General features: G+C 40.3%; 2 protein-coding genes across 11 annotated transcripts in view; both read left to right on the top strand.

Moving 5' to 3' along the window:
• Window positions 1–24,676, top strand: part of C1H3orf52 (chromosome 1 C3orf52 homolog) — a 92,863-nt gene that overhangs the window by 53,300 nt on the left and 14,887 nt on the right. The window lies entirely within an intron of this gene.
• On the top strand, window positions 1,543–23,410 carry LOC130257284 (OX-2 membrane glycoprotein-like). Of its 10 annotated transcripts, XR_008841302.1 has the most exons (8): window positions 1,543–1,760; window positions 3,164–3,245; window positions 4,000–4,326; window positions 5,375–5,641; window positions 7,403–7,513; window positions 9,343–9,459; window positions 13,615–13,732; window positions 14,270–16,599. XR_008841302.1 is itself a non-coding variant. In XM_056499659.1 (6 exons), the coding sequence occupies exons 1-5, from the start codon at window positions 1,680–1,682 to the stop codon at window positions 7,507–7,509; spliced, it is 864 nt and encodes a 287-aa protein (XP_056355634.1). In that variant the 5' UTR covers window positions 1,543–1,679; the 3' UTR covers window positions 7,510–7,513; window positions 9,343–11,907. The 10 variants fall into 10 exon arrangements, 6 of the variants coding, with proteins under 6 accessions (XP_056355634.1, XP_056355618.1, XP_056355677.1 ...); XR_008841301.1 differs by lacking the exon at window positions 9,343–9,459; XR_008841308.1 differs by lacking the exons at window positions 13,615–13,732; window positions 14,270–16,599 and adding an exon at window positions 9,984–11,907.

The raw sequence follows: 24,676 nt of genomic DNA, 5'->3' as shown, positions 1-24,676 counted from the left end.
CTTGTAAAACTTGGTAAAGATTGCTGAGCTGAACCAGGTTCCTGTAAAAAGAAACAGTTGACATTAGAACACAGAATAAGGCAGAAGGGGATTTTTTGTGCCTTGTTCTCCTGTAAATATAAAAATATTTTGAATCTTCCACCATTGCTGATTTGTCTGGAATATTTTTCATTTGCCTCTGTCTGCCCTGAGGTTACCTCTGGTCTTTGCCTACTACTTCAGTACCATCCTTTCCCTGCTCAACTGTAATTTATGCCCTCTCTTCCAAAGAAGCAGCCTTCTTGTTTTCCAGACCCTTTCATCATTTTCTTCTTTCTTCTCTGGGTTTCTCCAGCCCACTGAAGAAGTAATAACATTTGCCTAAATACAGACATTTTCCACTTCAGTAGATGTGATTTACTATAATATATCACTCAAATCCCCCCAAAGTCCCCTTTATTTTCATGTAATAAGAACAGGAAGATTTCACTGGGATTTCCCTCCTTTTGTTGCTTTGGTACAGGTCTCTTCTGGATAAATTTCAGAGGCTGTTCTCTCTGGACTTCCCATTAAAATCCCCTCAGCTATAGTGAAAGCACAAAAGAAACTTGTTAGCACATTTTTCTCATTAAAACAAAAAGAGTGTGGAGTGTGTAGGTACATCAGTCTCAAATGACTGCTGAGTTAGTTGCTGGCCTCTTTTAGAGAGAACAAAAAAGGAGAAGGCTGGCAGAGGGAAATTTAAGTGATTTAAGACATAGTGATTGATTCTAGGAGATAAAAAGAAAGGTAGAAATAAAGGTAGTGGTGAAGTTGAAATTTTGTTGAAAAGAAAGGGGCTTTGGTCAGTTGGTTGGCAGGGGGGAAAGGCTGCACTAAATCTAGCACAGTAGAGGGGAAGGAGTCTTCAAGTACAGCTCTACCCATCTGGAAGAGATACTGTCCTGACCTTCAGATCCCAGCTACAAGCTAGGTTAGATCTGCTGGGGACAGAAGCTTTCTATTTTTCCAGGTCACAAGGCACTCCTTTGTGCACCGAGGCAGCAGGACAGGTAAGGCTAACACCTGGTGAGCCGGGATGACCCAGGAAAGCTGCAAACATCCCCTTCTTCCTTGAGGCAGTTTACTAGCATTGCTTCAAATACTCCTACACACCTGTGTCTTAAAAAAGAATGAGTTTCTGGGTTTGTGTGGGCTTCTTTGTCGATTAATTTTGTCAGGGGATTGAAATTCTGGTGTTTGCTTTTTCCTGTGAGCAATGATGGCTTAAAACAGGAGATCTTCTAGAGCCTGGCAAGATAAATATTGCAACTGGTATGAACAGTGTATGAACGTGCACATGTGTATGAATGCATTTGAAGACAGAGCAGGCACTGAATGTCCTAAGGATGATGTTTCTGGGAAATGGGTTGCTTCTGTCAAGCCTGCAACAAGGTCTGAGAAATTATCTGTTGTGTTTTATCAGTGGAAAATCCTAATCTAAAATCCTCCCCACCCAAACAGGAAGGTAGCAGCGAAAGCAGAAGACCACTCCCAATTATATAAGAGATATAGCCCAAAATAATTTGCGGCTTTGTTCCGAATACCGTTGTGTAGCTGGATGTGTGAGGCTGGACTCCCCCAGCTCCGGCACAAGCGGCTGGCCGCGGCGTGGGAGTTTCCGCCGCCCGGGCTCTCATTCCATCTTTCTCCCTGCTCCCATGTACCCGGCCGTGAGCAGCCGCCCCTCTCGCCGCCTTCCCCGGAGGCATCCGCAGGTCGGAGGAGGGTTTCGGGCGGAGGTGAGCAGTGCGGGATCCCGCCGGGGGGTGGATGAAGGATGGAAGGATGGAAGGATGGAAGGTTGGAAGGATGCGCCCGCGCTCGCCTCTCCTCCCTCCGTCTCTCCCAGCCGGGAGGATCCTCCGGATGCCGGCTCAGTCGGCAGCTGCCTTCGGAAGCCTGTGTGGCGCCAGGATGGTGAACTTCTTCTCTGAAGTTAAACTTCTTGGAAGTTAGAGGCGGTTCCCAGAAAGTGGCGGGGGAGCGGTTTGTCCCTGGAGGGGCACAGCCCGCGGCTCAGGAGCCCTCCAAGGTGCGGGAAGGCTCAATAAAGGATTTGAGCTTTACTTGCCCCAGTCTTTGACGCCTTTTTTTTTTTTTTTTTTTTTTTTTTTTTCCTTTGGTCTTTTTATTCTTCTTCTTCTGTTCGTTTGGGTGTTTTTTTCCCCCACCACCCGCGGCACCTGTGACTGGGGTTGTGACATAAAAGAACATATTTTTTCTGTGCCCGGTGCAGCTGCTGTGTTATAGCTACACGCTATAACGCTATAGCCTCATTCCTCACTGTGTGAATTTTTGTAGCTACCCCGGGTGAGTGCAATGGTGCATTAAGGGCTTTAACGGGTGCTAAAGCAGCGAAGCAAAGGATTGTTATTGAAAACTCGGCTTGCCTGCAGGTGTGGTACATTTTCTACTGCTTTATAAACAATTCTGTGACCCGGTAGCTGCTGCTTGCTATGCTGGCCCTTGATTTCTGCGTGCTTTGAATTTCTTATAGCTGTGCTCAAATATCTGACTACACAAACTTTTCATTTGCTTCATTGCTGATGGGTTCTTGTTTCTGCACATAACAATTTGGTCTCCATTCTTGGTAACTGGGGAGTTGTTTTAGCATGTTTTAGTATGTTTAAAATTTAACCCATTTACTGGTTGTGGGTGTATGTGGTGTGTATGCAAATTCACTGGCAATTTGTTTTTAAATACATTTTTCTTCCTCTTATTTATTTCTTTGCCAGCTCTTTTTTAACCTGTGTAATACAGAAAATCCTTTTCAGTTGATTGTTTCTTTTATTTTTTACATGCAGTGAAAATCTTTAAAAGGTTGGGCTTTGCTTACATTCTTGACAGAGGATGGTCCCAAGATACTTCAGCTAGTTTTGCAGGCACTGGCCAAAAAAACTGGACAGTGGGTAGAGTGTGTTAAAGAGGCATTTTTTTGCAAAATGTTTCCACTTGAATTTAACACTAGCTTCAGTTCCAGGCAGGTCTGCAATTCCCTTGTAGGAAATAAGGCAATAAGATTTGTCAAGCCTTGCTGTCTGACCCCAGAACAACAGTCTTTCACACTAGAAATCTTCTGTTAATTTTTGAATGTACAATATCACCAGAAGATGATCTGTCATCTCACCTTGTCTTTCTTTAGGTGAAGAAGATTTTTTCTTCCAAAATGACTTTACGAGTTCTGGTTTTGTGTTTGGCATATTCTGGGCTTGGAAAGGCAGATGGTAAGTTGAATTTCCTGAAATCTTTTTGAAATTGTTTGGGGAACTGGTTTCAGATTTCTGAGGCTTCAGTAGAGTAAGAGACAAAAAAAGATGAAATACAGATTGCTGGTGCTGTTTAACTTACACAGCTGAGACAGAGACATGGAGCTGATAGCTGTGACACAAAATCTCCTAGAGCAGCATTTAGAGGTGGGAGGGACAAGAAGCATCCCATATCTACAGTGACACTGGACACCATTGTTAACCTGAGTTGACAGCTTCCAAGAGTGGGGCATCCCTAAAGAACTTCCTTCCCTTCATCTCAAATGCACCATGAACTCTGAAACTACAGTTCAAAAAGCCTTTTGAAGGCATTTTGATGTTTACTTCTCTGATAATGGCTTGGCGTGTACTTCTCTTATGCATTGAAACTTCCTCTAGCTCTTAGGGAACAAAAATTGAGTATTTGCTGAGCATAGGGAGTCATGGGCTGATTTAAGAGGGAAGTCTGCAGATATGGGTACGGAAATAGGTAAGTGCTTTTGGCTTTTAAACAGCTTAGAAGAAAGCTAAAGCCTCAGCCAGTGTAAACAAACATAACTTCATTGATTTCTAGGAGTATGCAGGAGATGGACTCTTTTGTAGGGGAAAGCCATAGAAGCAGTATATAACTGAAGGGATTGTGTCTGTAGGTAATCCAGGCCTTAGAATCAACATCAGGCTCTGAATATGTGTGATATCTGCCCATTTCATAAAGTGTTTACTTTCACTGCAGTGGTTCCACAGGCTGGACACACAGAAGTGAGGATGGGTGACAATGCAACTCTGAGCTGTGCCCTGACAAAATCCATGGATGTTTTGCAAGTGACGTGGCAAAAGGACTCAGAAGGATCAAATGATAATATAGCTACATACAGTAAAGCAAACGGACTAAAGATTCACGAGCCCTATAAAGGCAGAATGAATTTCACAAGTTTGGAACTCAACAAGACAAGCATAACTTTTTGGGACACTAGAATGGATGATTCAGGACATTACAAGTGTCTCTTCAATGTTTTCCCTGTGGGCTCCTTGTCAGGAAATATCCAGCTGAGTGTTTTTGGTGAGGTTCTCTGCAGGGATGTGTGTCTAGTGAAATAAGAGATGTTTTCTCACCCACAGTATTTCCTTGAGCAGATTCAAGAACTGCAGTGATAGGAACATCTCTTGGTGGAACATGATGTAGAAGCAGAGCACTACTGCTGTGAGCAAAACTCTAACTCACAAAACTCTGTGGGTCTTCAAGACTATTGTGGTTGTTTTGGCTATTACTTGTTATTCCTTGAGTAGCAGCTGAAAAGCAAGGAGTAAGTCCCTGATCAGCCCCAGATGGAACTTGGGCAAACCAACATTTCCAGTTGCAGTTTCCTTTTGGTGCAAGGTACAACCCCAGTGCTGTGAGCTGCTCTGCCAAACCTACCAGTGATAAGGAATTAGCAGATAGGACCAAGAAATTATTTTACTTAATAGAGTATCTTAATACTCGGATTTCAGATTGAGTGAAATCTTTGGGGTAAAGAAATTATAAAAGAAAGGCCTCATAAAATCAGGCCTGCTCTGCTTAATCAAAGCTAGCCTGTCACTTCTTCTAAGTGGAGTTTGCAAGTTCCCATGTGAAAACAATCTTAGTATAAAAAGTTCATTAACACAACTTTTTCCTGGGTGCAAAATAGTGTAAACATGTGTAAACATTAAGGTTTGTCCCATGAGAACCCACAAAGGAAAAATGTAAACACTTGAACCTTAGCACATACGCATAAAATCACCTTCTGACCAATAAATGAGGTAGTAAGAAAACTAATAACCAACTAAACACGAAGTCTGTAAAAACGATATAAAAATGCATTATGTGAATAAAGAATTGGCTTTTCCCACATGAAGAAAATAGAGTCTTGCATGATTGATTACAACAGTATAAAACTCCAGTGTGGGGGAAGGAGTATTGAGTCATGGTGGAAACCTGACCCAAGGAACTCTTCTTGCATTCCTTGCCTTTGGGCTCAGTGTGAGCCCAGCCAGCTTTGCTCTGATTTGTAATGGTTAGGCTGCCACTGCTGCCGATGACCAGGTGCTCACTGTGGTGATGACTTGTCTCATTTGTGTGTTGGAAGGTCTCAATGCGTCTGTCCATCACAACATTTCTGAAGATCATTTGATAGTCACCTGTAATGCTCATGGCTTCCCAGAGCCCACCATCACCTGGAACAACCTGTTCAATTCTACTCCCACACAGAAGACAGTCAAGCACAAAAATGGGATTGTGTCCATCACCAGTAAACTGGAAATCTACAACATTCAGAGCATCAGTGCACGGGATTTGACCTGCACAGTAAGCAACACAAATGAAGCAGTTGAATTGCCTGTGAAAATAAAAGGAGGTAGGTGAGCAGTACAAGCAACTTGTTAGCTTTCCCTTGGCTTTCATGTTTTGCAGTAGCATATTTGGATAGGAATCTTCTAGGAAGAGGAGGGAATGAGATGTGTATATGTCAGGAAATCCTATTTGCATCCATTGCTGATTTTGAGGTACTTATATATTGGAGTCCTATCCAAGAGGGGAAAAAAAAGCCAGACTAATCAGCTAGGGAGATAGATCAGCAAGTTGAACATAGGTTTCCACATAGGCCTTCATAATTTTAAGTCTAAAAATAAATATAAATATGTCAGCTGATACCTGTGAGTAGAAAGATGAGTAGAAACTCTATGGGTTGCTTGATGAACTCAGAAATTTTGAAATTCATAGCAAACTGTCTGTGAGTCAAATGTTTCAGTTTAACTTACTGCATGTTTTGTTGTATTTAACCACTATACTATGATTTCATTTCTCTCATTATTTGCTAAGGTACATGTCCACTTTCTTAATGGTCAGGGAGGAATAGTACTTTCAGGCATACAGGGAGGGGGTCAGTTGAAGATTCTTACATTTGGTTTATACAGAAATCTTTGGTACATTAATGTAACATATTAGTATCTTGTAGTGTTAATTTTATTTCTTCTTCTAACATTCTGTTCTCTGGAAAGACTTTGACCCTGCTTCTGCAGATAAGGAGCAGAAACATTAAAAGCTGAAGTGCCATTCTTAGTTCATACAGGAGCATTGACTTGGGTGATTTAAAATTCACATCTCTATATCCAGAGCCTTAAATTGAAGACCACTTGTAAATTAGCAAGATAAGAAAAGCAGGTTGTAGCTTTGGGTTAATTCAGAAATTGCATACTCAAGAAGTGATTGTTATAGGAATAGTAGTAAAGAGCAGGACATGATTTTTAATATCTGCTCTCTAAACATTCAAAATCAATTTAGTTTTTCATTCTGAATTACGTTACAATTCTGAAAAAGCATAATAATCTTTTTATCCTATCTCCAATATTATTTTGTTTTGGCCATTTAAAATGTGTTTCTCAGAAACCAGAAAACTAAGACTGCTGTTATTTCTTTCTAAGTGGATAAAAAAATCAGCTAACTGCTTGTTATTTTAACAATGTTATATTTTAGAGAACAAAAGTTCAAAGGAATAGTTCAATGTATCTTTGTTAAAAAACATAATAGTTATGGCTTGAGTCAAATAAATTTCAAGTCATACAATTTCCCAGCTAATGTCAGTGAAATGAGCCTTTTTATAATATTTTGATTAATAGCAGTCAAACGAAGTGGCTAATGTTTAACCAGGGAGGAACATTTACACTCAGCTGCTGGGTAGAGCTATCTCCAGGCAGCAAAACATAACCTGTCCTCTTTTCTTAAGATTAATGTTGCCTTCTCAACAGTGTTAAATGTTTTAAAATAAAAATAATAAAATTCTGGGTGAACAAAAAATCTCTTCTGAAAGTGTTAAGACTTGTATGAAGTTTTGCTTGTGTGTGTATGCCAACCACTATGAGGTATGGGAATGGCAGTGTTCTTCACCATGAGCACATCTTTTCTTCACATTTTATGGGGCAAGTAGCTTATTTTTGAAGATACATAGTTTTATTCTCTCTTTTGAGCAATTGCTGCTTTCATTTACCTTAGCAATACCTTTAACTATATCAGAGGAACTGCTGTCATTAATCAGACATCCTCTTGGCTTGTTTTGCTTTTTTTCTCAATAAGCTAGATTAAAATTTGATGTGGGTGTTTTGTTGTTTTGTTTTCACAGAAGAGGGATCATCTCTGCTTTGGTTGGTGATTATTGTAGTGCTTCTAGTAGTCATCACAGTTCTGATTATGCTCTTCTGGAGGAAGATCCTATGCAGGAGGAGTTGAAGTGGTGAGTTACCAATGTGTGGAAATGTGGTTTTCCTTGAGCCCTTAATAAGGTGTCTGATCACCTGCAGAGAAGAATGAGATTTTGTTGGGATACCACTGGGGGTATGAGTGTCATATTGGACATAATACTAATACTAATACTAATACTAATACTAATAATAACAACAACAATAATAATAATAATAGTAATATGTTTTTAGAGGTTGCCTCAGTTGCATGTAAGTTTAAGAGCTGTTTTCCTGCTGCCAAGGGACAATCCAAGGCTGAAAATTGAGGGAAAGATTCAAGCAGAGCAGGACATGTTGCTCTTGGTTTGCTTTGAAGTAGCAGTATCAGCAGAAATAATTCGTTTATCTTTCACATTTTCCTGGAAGCTCACAAAGTGCAGTATGCTCAGATAATTTTTGGCAGGTGAAGTAGACATTGGAGAGAAAATCCAATGCAGAGTGATGTCCTCTCAGGGGAAGCATTTTCTACTGGGATGGCACCATCTTTGCATTATTTAAGACAAACAGGGTAGTATGATGAAGTGTGCTCAAATTTGGCACATGAGTGTGCTTCCTAGTGATGAATTAAGGAGAAGTTGGAGTCAGTGTAACATCTCTGAGTGTGTAATAACCTGGTCATGGATCAATTCAATTCTCTGCTCTTAATTAGTAGTAACATAATGAACAGAAAAAGTCAGTGGGGGGGACACCATAAGCTTCAGAATTACAGAAATCTGATGGTCGTTGGTAGTTTCACTGTTGTTTGACTAAATCCAAATTCCATGTCTGGCTTTAAATTCCACTAATATATTTAGAAACACCATCACATACTAACTCAGTTCCTGGCTATTAAGATACCTGTTTCAGGGCAATAAGATAATATAAAGAAAGGTTTCAAGGAGCATCACACCTGTCTGTTGTGAAGTTAGACCTACAACATCTACTATTAAGAGGGTTTGACCTATTGAATCTACTACTGCCAGAGACACAAAAGTTTTCACTGAGTAGAAAGAGAATTGAACTGTTCTTACACCCCAGATATAATGTCTTAATTGTAAAATGTATGTGAGGCTTTCATTGATCTTATAAAAAATTCAGAAGATAAAATTTCTTGTTGAATTTTCACACCAACCTGGAACTTAAAGTGCAAGGAGCTCTTTCTTAAATACTGCTTTTTAAAGGATCAGAAGAAAAAGATGAAATGCTCACAAGAAAGATATATCTTTTTTCTAGAGCAACCATTCCAAGCACAAAGGAGCTTGTACTCAGCATACCTTGCAGGAGAGACCTTGAGGTGGAGGTGATCTGATAGAAATTTGGGATCACCCCCAAGGGCAGATCTGGGATCGACCAGGAAAAGAGAGTGCCAAAAAGCACAGGTGCTGCCCTGCAGTGTTTTGAAGCCCCTTCATTGCAGGGCAGATGAGAGCCACACTAGGATGCTGTGTGTGCACTGGGGCCTGAAGCTGGACCAGTGCCACCCAGTGAAACCCAGCTTGACAAGACCAGTTGTTCAGGTTTAGAGTAGGCTGAGGATGTTAATGTGTCCTGGTATGACTCTAGACTGTGGATATTAGCAGCTCCCTGGGCAATGCCCTTATGTGGGTTCAGTGGTAGCTTGTAACAGGGCAGGCAGTGACAGGAGGTTTCTTGCAGCCTGCATCACACACTAGGTATCAGGCTTGGAGCCCCCAGGCCATTTCAGGTATCCTTGTGCCATGACATGGGTCATGCAGGACCCGAGTTCCTGCTGTGGAGTCACTGCTGTGATGCACAACAACAGAGCCTACATTTGGGAGACTGAACAGTTTCGACTGAAAGCACTGTGCCTCTTTTTCCTTAGCTAAAGGCTCAGAGCTTGAAGTCCCTCAGTGTCTGCAAGAGAAGTGGGCTCTCATGTCCTGCTGCCTGGGAAGACATCAAGATTCCTGGCCTCACATGTGTGCCAACATGTCACAAGGTCAAGGCTTAACATAAATCCCTGTTCAGTGGGAGAGAGGGCATCAATTAGATGAACAGCATTTAGTGTGGATGTTTGTTGGATTAAAGTTTATCAAGAAAAGCAGGATTTGAATGACATCTGTTGTTTGTGTTTTTTCCGGGTTTTCATGGGTTTCTATTAATGCTAATGCCAGAATGTGACTTCTGCAGTGATGTTGTAAGTCAATAAGTCTCTGTTCTTTTAATGCAGTGTAGTTTTTATCAGCCATAGTCTGCATCTTTTCAGTTGCACTTTGGTCTTGAGTTTCAGTAATGCACTGACCTGGATCAGTTTTTAAAAAAGGCAGCATTACTTTAATCTGAATAATTTTGACCAATTGATCATATTCCTTCCTACAGTGACCATCTTAGTAAAATGTGCAGTCTGTCTTTTTAATTTACATCTGTTTCCCTGAAGGCATCATTAATTAGTTTGCTGTAAAACTTCAGTGGTGGCACAGTTCAATCACTCCACCACCATCTGATTCTTTTTTTCTCTCCCAGGATGCTCTCTGCTGTTGGCTAAGAGTTACTTACAGTTCATCTTGTATATCATTCCATGTATGTGGCACTTTCCTGGCCATCCTTAGAATACTGAGAATATCTGTGAAGCTATGGTAATTTTTAACACTTATATTTACAGTGTGTTACCACTCCACAAGTATTGTGATGAGGAAATCCCCAAAACTTCTTAGCCTGGTTATGTGGTGACTCGTTATTTCCTTGATCATCTGTAAAATATGTTTATGCTTTTTAAAGCATTGGTTGTAGTTGGTCATAAAAGGCAGAACTATCTTGCAGAAAGCCCTTTTCTGGTTTTGCCCTCCACTGTTCTCAGACTGGCTGAAATGAGATGCAGTGCCTACACACATATTTTTGGACATGATGTTTGTAACAGCACAATAGAGAGCTAATAGCACTGGCTCAAGAATACCAGGGTCTGTCTGGGACTTCAGTACTTCTTTTCATTCTGCAGTAGATAACAAGTACAGCCTCTCCAGGCTTGCCAAGATGCTCAGTTTTTAAAGTAAAACAGTAGCTTTTCATCTGGGTGGCTGAGGAGCCTTCTCTGACAAAGCTCCTTCCAAGTGCTTTTGCTTCTGAGAGTATGGTTAAGTTTTGTTTTGCTTTTATTTTTGTTCCTCTTCATGGTAGATACTTGGGAATCAGGTATCTGGGGCTGAAGGTTGATGTCCTATCCCTCAGGGATTTGCCTTGTGTACCAGTTAAAAAGCATACAAACATTTTGGTTCTCTCTGAAAATGTCCCAAGTGAAGTGTCTTCACAACATTTGTGGATTAGTGACTAGTTTGGAATCAAACTGAGCAGCCTCTGTGGCAAGTGCTGACACACAAGCTTTGGAAAACACATCTCATCCTCTACCAAGCAGGCAGGCAAACCCAGCTCTGCCTATCACTCCATGTAAATGCAATGAGCAGGGCAAAGAATCACCAGGCATACATTTTCCAGTGCCTGAAGCTTCTTGGTGCTGCTCATCTGATGAAAACTTAAATCCTTTCATTCCTTACTCAACTAATAGAGCTTAGCTATAGACCACACTGAGATAAAGCAGTCCAGTTAAGAAGCCAAGTGCCTGGGTAGGAGCAAGATAAGGGTTATTAGCCTGAATAAATTCCTGTGACTTTCCTGTCATTTATGTGTCTTCATTTGAATGCTTTCCACAGCATCACTTGCTTATTTCATGGCTTGCAGGATACTCATATTTCAGCCTGGCCAATTAAAAAGCTTTATAGTTAATTCTCAGGATGTATCCATCTGCAGGGGGATAAAATTCCACGCATACATTTTTTTCTGGAGGCTTGTGGCAACCTGTGAGGAAGGACTACTTCACAAAGAGGCCAGAATGGTAGGGGGTTTTTGGTTGGTTGGTTTTGTTTTTAAAAATTGGTGTGTTGCTCTCTTTTGGGTAGCTTATACAGGTTTTGCCATGTGGAAGGCTTCAGAAATATTCAAATAGTATGTTTGTGTTTAAAAAGAACTGTTACAAGAGGGGAAAAAAATGGGGCTTCTAATTGAGTAGATATGAGATTGGATAGTTTAGAAAGCTGAACAGAATAAGTTAGTCTGGTAGAAGAAAACTTGAAGAGTCATAGAAGAAGGGACTAGGCCAGACAAAAAAATCCATTCTGCAGAAAGCACCAGCATAGAAATGTGTTTTTCCTGTTTGGAAATCAAAACATTCAGGTTCTCCTTCAAGTGGAGATTTTATGGAGCTTAAATATAACCAGCACTGCTCTTAGTGTTATGTTTTACTTGGCAAGGTAGTGTTCAATCAAAGCTTGGACTTGATGACCTTAGAGGTCTTTTCCAACCTTAATGATTCTATGATTCTGTTTGTGTCTGAACACAGCCAGGTGTCTGTGTACCAAAAAATGCTGAACCTCAATGTACTTAATATGTTAGACAAGTACTCCAAAACAGGTTCAAAATACCCCTTTGCTACAAGCTGGAGATCACTTAATACCCTGGGTAGGAATTTAAGATTCTCTGATTATTGCCTTTTGGATTTGATAGTTCCTACAAATAGCTTAGAATCAAGTCTGGTAAGTGCAAAATAGCAGCTTGGCTGATCAGCTATAATATGTGGGAATATAATATATGAGAAACACAAATCTTGGTGGCCAAATATGTCCTGGAAGGCTGGGAAGTAAGTACTATGCAGGAATTCCAGTTTTTGGGAAACTTTACAGGAACAAGCACTTGGTTTCACTTTTTATTGCTTTGTTTATAGTAAAGAATAGTAATTAATTCTGGAAGAGTCATTATAGCAGTATTCTCTGGTATTTAGTCTGGGGAAGGCTCTGTTTCTAAACTCTAGCTTAAAAATTACAACAGCTCTTATCTTACAACTTGGTATGTTTCTTCAGTGTTTACTTTGACATCTGGTTTTCTTATTAGGAAGAGATTCAGTAGTTGAGAACAATACAGTAGCAGCTTGGGTTTAGAGAATTTGCAGAATAATATTTCCAGAGAAGACCACTAAATACCAGATTTTCAGATGACAAATTCAGGATATAAGTCCCTGCTTCATGATACAGATGGATATGACACACTTCCTCTGCTCATAGAGGAATGGGTTTCTGGCAGTCACGTCCCAGCTGGTGAGGCTCATTTTAGAGTAGCCTTGGTTTCCTCTCAAGTGTGGCTTTAGTGGGAGTAGGAGATTATATTTGTCCTATTTTGAATTCCTGCAAAATAGAAAAAACATACAATGAGTATACAACAGCCTCATTCCTTCACCCTTCTTGATACTAAACCAAAAAAACCCCAAACCCAAGCTAACCAACCAACCAAAAATCCCAAAACCCAAAATGTCACAGTATAAAAAAAGTATAGACAAGCAGACTTTAACAGAGCTACTGTGGGGAGGAATTAAAAAACCAAACCAAACAACAACCCTTATGACAAAAATGTCAGTGAAAGGGTAATTCTGCTTTCAGGCTGCCCAACAGGTTTCCTGCAGACATAAATATTTTGCAACTCAAGTGAAGATGTTTTCTGAGTTTAATCACACACTATTTCCAGACAGGTCCTGTTCCCTAGCAATTCCACCTAATTTTCTGTTCCCAGAAAATGTTTCTGTGCCTGCAGTACCCTCTGGTCTGTATCATATATACAGGGAGCATGGGCACACTTTGTAAGCTTTCCATGCTTTAGTGCTACTTGTTTTCATTGTGAAGGACAGGGATTGCTGGTCTTTTATTTGTCTTCCTGGCATGTTTTGCTGGGAATAGCATGCTCCTTATCCTGCTTTCCATTCAGAAGAGCAGGGGAAATGGAGTGGCAGAGGAGGAAGGAGGGGAAGGTCACTGGATGAACTCTGGTCTCCTGGGCCATGGCTGGGTTTTTGTCTGGAAGGTTGAAATAAATCCTGTTTTGCTACTGACAGGATGAAGGTGGTGGTGTATGAGATATCTTGGAGTTTGTTCTGCACATCTAAAGGGAAGGCACTGAAGTCTATGCTACTAAAACACAAAGCCCTTTCTTTGCAAACCGGGAGCCTTTTAGATATATGTGACTAGTACAATTTCTATCCTGTGCATCATATTTGTGCTCATATTTCATTATGAAGTAATTTTCTGGTTTTTTCTTCTCCTTTTCATTCCAACAATAGGGCTTTGTATATAACCAGAAAATAAAGTTCAGGCTGGCAGCTGAAAGGGAGAACAAATAGCATTCCTATAATATGTGAATAGTTGCCTCGCTGTTTCAGTTTCTCATTCACTTCCTTGGTAAGAATTATTTATATACTTGATTCCAAAATACTTTACAAAATACTTTGTCTGAATGCAGGTTTATCAGATGAGGAACCTCTTTCATATTCCTCTACATGAAAAGTAATGATGCCATGTATTTTATTATTGTCTTCAAAGCCATAAAGATAAAAGATAGATATGCAAACTGAATCTCAAGCATACAAAAGATATTCTGAAATATCAAATTACTTACATACTCAATATATGTGTATTAATTAATTATTGGTGCATTATTACCAGTGAAGAAAGTTGATTTACTTCTCACAGTTTACAAATCCTTCCAGGGTTGTGTATATTCCTTATGTCATATTCTGAGTGTGTGTGATTTGCAGAATTAAAAAAGCAGGGAAGTTGTTCACCAAAGGGTGGGTTTGTAACTGCTGCTCATCACTTCCCCACCATGCATTTCCTCTTCTCCTGTCCCAACAGCAACTACACTGCTAAGCAAATCCTGAGATAGTAACACAGTGGCAACAACTCATCCTTTCCTGGGGTTCTTTTTGTGTTTTCTAGGACCCTTGAGGATTTCCATCCATCTACCACGTCATTGGAAGCCAGCAGCCTGAAGTCAACATTACACATAGTGACACAAACATAGTGACTTGACTGGCTGGAAAGAAACAGCAAAAAAAGGAGAAGACATCATATACACTGTCCTGTCTGGAAGCTGAGATGATCACTGAAATGACTAACACAACATTTGTTGTCTGGTCTAGGCCCTTAAAATATAGGACTGGAGGGACCACTTGGTCTGCTGCTCTGCAGAGGAGGAGATTTTGTCAGGCAAAACCTTCTTTGCCATGCCACTCTTGATCCTGCTGCTGGGCAAAATATATTTGTCTTCTTCCAGCTGAGTTTTGAAAATGTCCATGGATAGAAGCTCTGCAGACTCTCTTCCAGTGCCAAATTGTTCTTGCAGTAGACAGGGATTTAATTTTTGCCAACATCCGTCTGCAATTCCACTTGCAGCAACTCTGAGAGTTCATCACTCTCTTCTGTCATCTGGTTTTTCTTCTCTTATCCAGCTGTTCCAACTCCTTTTTCTCTGTCTGGAAAGACCTGCTGGACTCAAAATCACAGGACTCAAACCACACAGGATTTGCCAAAATTATTGGGGAAGAGCAATAGGTCTCCAAGCAGGTGACTACATAAAGGCAGTAACAGCCACAGTTTGGAAGGAAGAATTGTAAGTAATTTGTATAATATATAAGTAATTGACTTTATTTGACTTCTTTCTAATCCTGGAATGTTTTCTTCTGTGTTTTCTGGGGTTTTTTAGGGATGTGTGTGGTGGGGTTCAATATATGAGTCAGGAGGAAACGGTAACAAAGGCCAGTAGTGGGAACATTGCCTTCTCCATCTTTCCTTTCTCTTAAAACCCTGTCCTACTCCTTGCTGAGCTGTCAAAAGGCATGGATTTTGTCAAGAGTTTTTGTGCTCATCTTATGGACTGTTCAGAGTAGTCTTTCCCGTGTTCATCCATTTTAATTCTGTCTTTTTAAACACAGATAAATTGCTTAGCTGGCCAAAAGCCATTATTTCATGGCTGGACCTCACTGGGTGGGATGTCCCAGGCTGAGCTCAGTATCCTGTTTCACTGCAATGATATCAGTTGGCAGTCTTACAGAGACTGAGTTTCCTGATTTGTCATACTTTTGATAGCAGATAAAGACTCTGCACTATTCTTAGGAGCTGGGACCTAATTCTGCTTCTGTCCCACCATCCCAAGCTGTTCATCACTGCCAGCCCAAGCCTACTTCCAGTCTTCCCACAAGTTCCAGGTGCTTTATCCCCTCTTGCTGGGCAGCAGGCTGCTCAGGAGGACCATGAACTCCTGGGCATTGCTCTGCAGCTCCTCATCTTGTGAAGGGGATGAAGGCTCCAGGTGCCCTCTGCTTCTGGGCTTTTTTTGGTTGGGACAGGGTTTATTTCCTTAATAGAAGTACAAGGCTGCCATTCTGACTCTCCCCTTCCCTCCTGGGGGAGTGCAGCTGTGTGGTGGAATCTTCCTTCTGTCTGAGTATTTGTCATTGTATCAGGATCACTCACAGAATTCTCTTTTATTTTGGCTTTGATGAGCATCTGTGCATCTGAAACACTCCATCTTACCAGAGTGCACAGCAATTTGGATTGTGCCTTTTATGTCATTTGTTTACTAAGGGTACAAACTGTCAAGCTGAAAAATCAACAATGGAGATTTAAAACTTAGGACTGACTCAGTGTTCAGAACAAATATTTTGCTGGTTCTAGAGCAGTGGCCTCTCCAGAGTCTGGTAAAATGTTTTGTGTGTCTGTCTACTTGTGTTACTGGGATGTGAGGGGTGATGTTTGCTCCACTGCTGTAGGCACAATATGAATTATTTATTTGTACCTTTCACTTTTTCTAATTAAAAAAAAAAAAATCTGATCCAACCAAAACACCATCTGGTCCCTTTTTTCTTTTTTAATTTTTTTTGGAGGGGGCCAGGCTTTTTAGTTGTTTTGATTTATACTTTGCTTCCTTTCTGAAAAGAAAATGGGAATTCATGGGCCTTTTAAGGTGTTTTGGGTTATTTTTTCTTTTTAAAAGAAGTTAATTTTTATTTTAAATGTTTTGTTCAAAACTTTTGAAATAAATTTACAGAAATATTTTTGACCACAGCCGCTGCAGTTTATTTCAGATTCGAAGATAACCTCAGTCAATCAAAACAGTGTATTCTATATTTTTACAATTATTGTCCGTGTCATGTTTGTTCCTTAATTATTTTTATCTAAAGTTACATGCTCTATTGATACTGATTGTCTGTCTTGTTTTCTGTATTACCTGGATGAAAAGAAGCCAAATAAAGCAAATATGAACATCATTTCTTTCATTTGTAGCACAGTGCTTGTGAGCTTTTATAAATCAATTGGAGAAGTATTACACATGAGCTCTAAGTGTATTAATAATTTCTTTGGGAAAAGTAGTGGTGACCCAGTGTACTCTTTAATACATTTGGCCTTTTAAGATTAATTGTGAAACCAAAATAATTTTTGTTTGTCATTACATCTTGCACTTTTCTTCTTAAAAGATGTGATCATAAGAAACTTGAATATAGTTTAAAGGATGTGTCAATGCTACTGCATCCCTAGAGGAACTGAGTGTCGTGGGATGGCCTTAGAAAGAATAGATTGGCCACTCTTAACTTCACAAAAATTAAACGTGTGCAGAACAGCATGTTTCCTCAGGGAAACCTCAAGGTTGCTGTAAAATCTATAAAAGGTTGCTTTTTTTGGCTGACAGCCTGGTCCTCAGAACCTGTCAAAATGTTTGCTTTAGTTTTCAAGTCACAGTGCATTGTTTAGTTCCTACAGCTGTCTCCTGTCTTTGTGTTCTTTTATCCCTGTCTTAACCACATCAAGGATGCCATTACTCCAAATTGTGCTGACATAAGGGACAGGAAGCTAAAGTGGCTGTGAGAGATAACAACTTCATAACCACCATAATGCAGAGAGAGTCTTCAAACTGCCTATACACAGGGCTGGGTTCCTATGGAGGATGGAATTTAACAAAAAAGGAAAAAGAATCACTTTTAATTACATTGTGAGAATGACTTTTCCTTTTTGCTTGGGTGTTTTGAGTGTTGTCCCATTGCCTTGCCACACTGACCACCCAGCCCAAGGTCAGGCAGCTGCTCCAGCTGTCTCAGGTAGTGAATACATGCTTGTGTTTTTTCCTTTATCCTTTCCTTATCCTTCACCAACCCATGAATTTTGCCTCTGCACATTGTTTCCAGTTTCCAGGTCTGAGAAGTAGACTTGGGATGCTTCTGGGTGACTTTTCCATAGTATGTGCCTGCCTGCTTCACTTCTGTGTCTCCCTGCTGCTGCTCTGCTAACTAAAATGCTGTTTGCTTTAAAAGCATAGTGGCAGCTGCTCTCAGAGTCTGCTGCATAAGAAGATATCAGGGAAGGAAGCTGAGCTAGAAGCTAAGAGGATGTATGACAGTGGGGCGTTGTCTGGATTTTTCTCCTTCAGATGGATTGAAGTTAGTGGCAGAATACACACTGAACAAGATCTTGCATGTTGATGACCAGTATTTTTTCTCCCAGAAAGGCTTAAAAAGCTTTCCACTTCAAGTTGAAAGCACTTAAATTGTTTTTTGAAGACCATATTCAGTGAGCAACCTGGGAGATGGTAATAAAGTGAATTTGGTTCTTTGAGTCACTCTTCCTGCAAGAAGGAAATGTGGCCATCTGGAGAGGCAGAACTGGGAAATAAAGAATAGGGTTGCAGCCCCAGCCTTACTCATCTGGGTTTCCTTAGAGGAAGAGGAGGAGACATATTTCCTTACTAATTTCAGTCTAAAATAAATTACTTCTGGAAAACAACGTAGCTGAGTGTAGTGCTTGACAAAAGAAAGTTTCCCACTTGTCCCTTGAAAGAGAGGTTAATCAGGTTCATCCTTGCTGATGAGGTATGGATCAGACATTGCTTGTTCTGGCAAGAGTTTGTTAATGTAGTTTGATAAGGAAACACAGAGTGAGAGACTGATTCATATTTGATTTTGTCCACTCCTAAAGTGATCCTGATTTCAACTTCTTTCCTCTTGATTTTGCCCTTTGCTGTTTAGGCTCCCCTGATTTATTGGTCCTGGACAAGTTCCTTCCTGATCATTCTTGTTCTTTGCAAAGAACTTGGCCTGAAGCATGCCATTTTCTTGCTTATGTGGACACGTTCTCCATCTAATTTCTCCCTTTCCCTTGCTGGTATTCGAGTATTCACAACAGTCACTTCATCACTGGAAGGTATTTTCATCTTCCTGGGTCACAATAACCACAAAGTGAAAATAGCTCCTGTGAAATCTCGTCCTTGTTTCCAAACCAGGAGACAGCCCCTCAAGGAAAGTCAACATGGACATCAGTAGACAGACCTGGGGAAAATATCCCTGCTCCTGTCTGTCTGCAGGAGCTCCACAGAGCCCAGACCCTGGGCACACACTGCCTGGAGCTCATTGGAGCCCCCTGACGTGTTCACCTCCCTTGCTGGGCTGCATGGTTGTTCCACCACAATGTACAAAAAAAGAAGATGTGCAGCTGGGGGCCTGAGTAACATGATCACTGTCTCACCATGGAGTTAAAGGAAAGCACACTCTCACCACTGCTGCATGAGTTAAGTTTGATTTCTGTTAAGCAGATTGTTATTTCAGCTAACTGATCCTGTGTAGGGATGATGAATATTGGCATTCTCTGGCCTCCTTTATCATGTCACAACCTGGGATAAGACAGCTCAGTTGGTCAGGGCATGGTGCTAATAAAGCCAAGTTTGAGGGCTCGATACCCCTACGGGCCATTCATTTGAGAGCTGGGTTTGATCATCCTGTGGGGTGCCTTCCCAGAACTCAGAATATTCTGTTATAGCTTTGAAATTCACTTAGTAAGTCTTGTTTCCTTTCTGGACTAATTAACCTGGGAGTCAGAACTCTGTGATGATGAGAGCAGCACTCCTAATGAGCAGTTCTCCTAATGAGAAGAGCTCCTTAGGCTTTGATGGAAACACAAGAGAGTAATTTCTTGGACAGCATGGAAGGCATAATGTTGGGAATGAGAGATTAGAAAGAAGACTTGGGGTGAGAGAAAGCTTGTTTCCCTGACAGCTCTGAGTGTCCCAGCACAGAATGGTTGCACTGGTGAGATGAGAGAGAGCTCATGTGTGCTGCTCTGCTTCCAAATGATGCACCTGGAGTCAAGTAGCTACTTGTGCTGTTGTCTATGTGGAAGAACAGGATTGGAGTTGAGTCAAGCAAAGGTAAATGTGCTCTATTTGACCTGAATTAATGGTAAGACCTCAGATGAATTATTCAGGAATATTTTTACACTTAGGTACATAGTGCTTCCTGGGATTGATATTTTAATTTTAGAATTTTCAGGGACTTTGTCACAATATTATCATCAAGAGGATAAGCGTGGTGCTGGCCAGGGTTCTTCTGCAGTGAACAGCTTCCCTCTCCCACTGCCCTCAGCACTCCCATCCCTTCTTGATTTGCAGCTGAGTCCTACCTTCTAAACTGATTTGGACACTAGAGGAGATAAATCTTATTGCAACTTGCAGTAGTAATCATGAGCTGAGATCCTTTTCCCATTTGCTTCACTGGAACGAGGATTTGTTACTCTGCCTGCACTGCCCAGCCATGTTTTGGTTTGGCTGCTTGTCAGAAGCAGTACAGTGGTAGACTGGCCATATGAGCAATTAAAAAACTGGACTTGGAGAAATTTAGTTCCTTGAGTATGTTGTCTGCCTCCTAGACAAACGCTGAGTTTACCTGGCAGAGCAGAAATCCCAGTGTCAAGGAGAAGCAAAGACATGAGTTCATGAGGTTTACATGGGAGGTGTTTGGTGGTCTACCAAGAATGAGAAGCGCTGAAGAGGAATCCCTCCAGTGTGGTCCTGTCCCCTACAAATCAGTAAGGGAGCAGAGGTGGTGTGAAGCTCTGTGATGGACTTACAGCATCAGGCTGTAGAGGTGGCCCAGCACAGCTTTGTCTAACTATAAAGGCTGAGGTTTTTACCAGAGTCTCCCAGTTTTCACAGGATTTCCTGTGAAGTGCTTTTTGGGACTGTTCAGGAGCATGTGAGATCTGGACTCTGAGTCTTCAGATACATTTCTGTTTGTGCTGTGTAGACCAAATTTCTGTGAGAAATGTTAATCTGATACTACATTTGGGAAAGATAAAACTCTCTGCTGTGGGATAAATGTTGTGTCTAACAGTCCATATAAAGAGCTTATTATGTCTTTACTTTTTGTCATGTGAGTAGTGCTTCCATCTATGGGAATAATCTCATTCCCAGTAGGAGCAGGAACTGTGTCTCTGATGGCAACTCAGATACTTTCCCTTACACAGCTTTCCACATTAATCTACCCATGAGAAATAACCTAGGGGTAAAAATTAACCCTAGAAAGCTGTATGAGCATCTTGAAAATTTTTTATGCTAAAACCAGAGAAAACAGAGCCATTGAGAAAGACCAGATGTGGGAATCACATATGGTTTATGTAAGCAGCTTACTGAATCAACTGGAAGAGATTTCTGGTTTCCTGGAAACAGGATGTTCTTTTCCTCACGGTGTTTTCCCCTTGTGTTTAAAATGAGGTTTCTGCTGCAAGGTCTTCCTTTCTCAAACTTTCCTGTATTAGTTGAAAGGTTGGTACCTTAATAGAATATTGGCTTCTTTTTTCTTCTGCCTTCACTCAGAGTCAGGATAGAACACACAAGAGACGGATTTCTTGTTTGGACTTGGTTGTTTATTAAATCTTATCCAAAGTACAGAGAGTTCTGCAACACTTCCAGCTAACAAGCTAAAAGCAAGGAAAATGGAGGTGTATCTAGCTAGTTACAAGGTCTTTTAAAGCCTAGCTATCCAATTAAAAGCTAACACCTATATTATTTATACTTTTGACCCAATAACCAAACACCAGTGACCTGCACTGCAGTACTAACTATCCAACCCAAAAACTACTACCTGAAACCATGAAGAAGAAACAAGAAGGGACAATGCCCAAGAACATCCATCTTGTCCCATACCCATTACTATATTCTAAAACACCAGATTCCTTCACCATGTGAAATCACACACTTGTAACTACATACCCGTGATTTTTACTCTATCACTCAAATTTGGAAGCCTTCTCCAAGGCCTCAAGGCAATAGCAGTGTTCTTTTGAGGGTCTTTGTCAGAAAGCACAGGAAGTTTATAACTCTCAGGCTTCAGGGTTCCAACAGTTCGTTATGACCTTTTCAAAGTCTGAAAATTTGAGAGGTTAAGTGCTAAAAAAAAGGCACGAACTTATTTTCTATCAGCCTAATTTGTATTATGTGGATAATATGACAAATTATTTAGCATTAGCTATAAATCCTGTGCTCCATGGTTTAACTTGACTCTTGGGGTAGCACAAGAAGACTCAGTTTAACATCCTTGTTTTCTTTGCTTGCACTGTGTACAGAGTGGCTGTTTGGATGGTGTGTGTATAATCCATGCCATTATGGAATGGGCTTGGGTAGACACAGTTTCCATATAGTTAGAATTTTGTATTTCTAACTGGTTGTATTGGTATACATTTGTTAACCTTTCCTGATGAAATGTTTGGGAGAGTTTTAGAATTGAAAGCATTTATATCCTTTTGAGAAAGTAATTAGCTTGGAACTGTTTCTCAGAGTAAATTCCCCTGAGAAAACATTTGGAGAAGTGGGTCTGTTTGCACAGCCCTGTCCCTAAACACTGTCTTAGTCCAGATTTGGTATGATTTAGCTTCTTATCTGCTGGCATACACATATATGGTGCATTCTGTTTCTGAAATTTTATTCAACATTTATTTTATTCGACATTTGTTATTACAGTGTAAATAATGTCGACTCAAGAAAGGAAAATACTGTTTCACCATCTTCACTTTTGAACTTTCACTACTAAAAATAGGCAAGAACTTTTGCTTCCAAAAAATAGGGCAAGTATAAACAATTGGAGTTTTTTCTTTCCCACTGAAATGGGAATAAATATTTTTCAAGAGAAGTGTTTCAAGGTTTAGTAAGCCTTTCAGTTAGTATTCCTTAATGTTTTATTTTACCTTTATAAATTGTAATGAACTGTTTCATGTTAAAGGAATAGATAGCTTTTGAGCAACCCTAAATAATGTAAAATTCTACATCTTCAGAGTCTAAATTGCTGCTCTGGTTGAAGATAAGAGACTAGAGTAGAGGGAAAATAGAGAGCGATGATAAGGATGTAAAACAAAACCGAGTAAGTTTTTCTGACACACTAGGTAGAGGTTTCAGAATGCCACTGAGACTTTAGGTAGAGGTTTGGCAATGCCATTGGGAAGGAGATTCATAAAAATATGGAATAAAAAAGGAACTAATAAACATATGAAACATTAATAAATATTAATGTGGTTCATTAAAATATAAAATATTAATTCATAAAAAATATTAATCTCCTTTCCCAGTGGCATTCTCAAACCAATAACTATGGAATTGCCTCTTACCTGACTTGAAGAGGAATTGTCTTAAAGGAAGAGCCAAGAGCAACCTCTACATGACTCCATGTCCTTGTCTGCAGAGCACTGGCAGACACATGATGGTGGAGCCAAGCCCTGGTGAGGGGAGAGACTCTGAGCCTGCCCTGAGTGACTTGGGCTGCCATCAACCCTGGGATACAGAGCAGGAGAGGAACTGCAGCACAGCAGACATGATTATGGGAATTACAGAGGATCACAGAGGACAGAGGGTTTACTTTTGTGAAGAGGAATTGAAGGAGGCCACTTCTTTCTGTCGTGGTGAACATTTTGATGGAAAAGCAAGTCAGAGATCAGCTGCAATTTGAAGTACAGGAGAGCCCCTCTGGAAAGTCTATGCTATAGAAACCTGATACAGAACCTCTGATTTTTGCTGCTTGTGTGAACTCACCTGTTTCCAGATAGTTTTGCTAATGTCTTCTGTGCTAAAACACCCCAAACCAGACCCACACAAATTCTCATGTGTACAAGATAATTTCTGTTTATATTACTTCAGTTCTAGGTATGTCATTGGTTCTAGATAAATCTTCAAATAGAAACCTGTGGAAATATAGATGTTTGGGGTTTATTCTTGCAGAAAAACTTAAATAATACTCCACATTCCTTCTTGGAGCACAGGTAGTCATATTTTTGCCCTCTATTTCAAGATGAACATACATATATACATATATACATATATACATATATACATATATACATATATACATATATACATATATACATATATACATATATACATATATACATATATACATGCAACTACTGTGCCCCTTGCTTACTTCTGTGATAAATTCTGTTATAAAACGCTGAAATTACTCCAGCTTTGACTTCAGGCAGCCCTTCTCCCTAGACAAGATCTTCCACTGATAAACAGAATGACTTGTAAATTCCAAAAAAGTATGGTTTAGTCAGTATTTAAGCTAGGAGTTTTCACATTCTAGAAAGAGAAAACTGAGGTGGCAGACAGAAATAAAGGGCCTGTGTGTATCCTGTTCCCACCTTGTTGTGTCCTTGTAGGCAGTCCTTGTTTCCAGCAGTGCTCTCTGGATGCACAGTGACCAGGTTGTCCAGGATATCTTGTCTTCCAGAAGGAAAATGCCTGATTTGGGTACATATCAGAGATTTTAATCTTTCCTTGTAGGCATTAGAGAAATATTCAGACCACTGAGTCTTCTGAGAGGAAAATATATGAAAATAGAAAATGCAAAACTAAAAGAAAGAGATGTGACGTAACCCAGTTGCATAAATCCAATGAGTTCAGGCTAACAAGAAATCTTTTGGTATTAATGTGGGGATTTAGATTTTGTTTCTCATGTTCTCCATATGATGAAGCAGTGTAGTGCAGAAAAGTACTAAGAATGGCATTTTTCTACCCTAACTTGGAAGAAAAATTGTTTTGTCCCGTGGGAGTAGGAATTAAAATTTTTCACTAAACCCTCATTTTGAGTGTGTGTTTTCTTATCCATATACCCAGAGAATGAGCTTCCAGCAATGCCTTGTTTTTTCCACATCCTGGGAAAATTTAGATTGCTTTATTCACAGCATTTCTTTTTCCCTTCCCAAGCAGTTGTGCAGGAAGAGGTGCAATCACAAGTTTGCCTTGCTGTTGATACAATGACCCAGTCCAGAGAGAGAGAAGGGCTGGAACGTCTCAGCCTTGCAGCAAAACTTTATTGTGGGTTAACTCCCATCCTTTGTTTTTCCTAGAGGATTCTGGTGGCTACTACTGATTTCCTGCAAGCAGAGTGCTGAGGAAGGGAGGATCACAGATGTGGCATGTGGCATGGGTTGCCTACTGAGCTATTTTCTTATTTTGTAGCCTTCACTACTTGAATCCGTGGAAGGTATCTGAAAATTGTCAGGGGGAACAGAACGTGCATCTGTGAGTTTTAGGTC

The sequence above is a fragment of the Oenanthe melanoleuca genome, chromosome 1, assembly GCF_029582105.1.
Source record: "Oenanthe melanoleuca isolate GR-GAL-2019-014 chromosome 1, OMel1.0, whole genome shotgun sequence".
In the NCBI taxonomy this organism is placed as follows: domain Eukaryota; kingdom Metazoa; phylum Chordata; class Aves; order Passeriformes; family Muscicapidae; genus Oenanthe; species Oenanthe melanoleuca.
The sequence above is the reverse complement of the archived record's forward strand: the minus strand, read 5'-3'. Positions and strand labels throughout refer to the sequence as shown.

Bases quoted from the DNA above. Each gene is read 5' to 3' on its own strand.
- LOC130257284 (XM_056499643.1), top strand. From the start codon at position 1,680: ATGTACCCGGCCGTGAGCAGCCGCCCCTCTCGCCGCCTTCCCCGGAGG. The intron at 4,327-5,374 runs GTGAGGTTCTCT...GTGTGTTGGAAG, and splicing joins TATCCAGCTGAGTGTTTTTG to GTCTCAATGCGTCTGTCCAT. The intron at 5,642-7,402 runs GTAGGTGAGCAG...TTGTTTTCACAG, and splicing joins GCCTGTGAAAATAAAAGGAG to AAGAGGGATCATCTCTGCTT.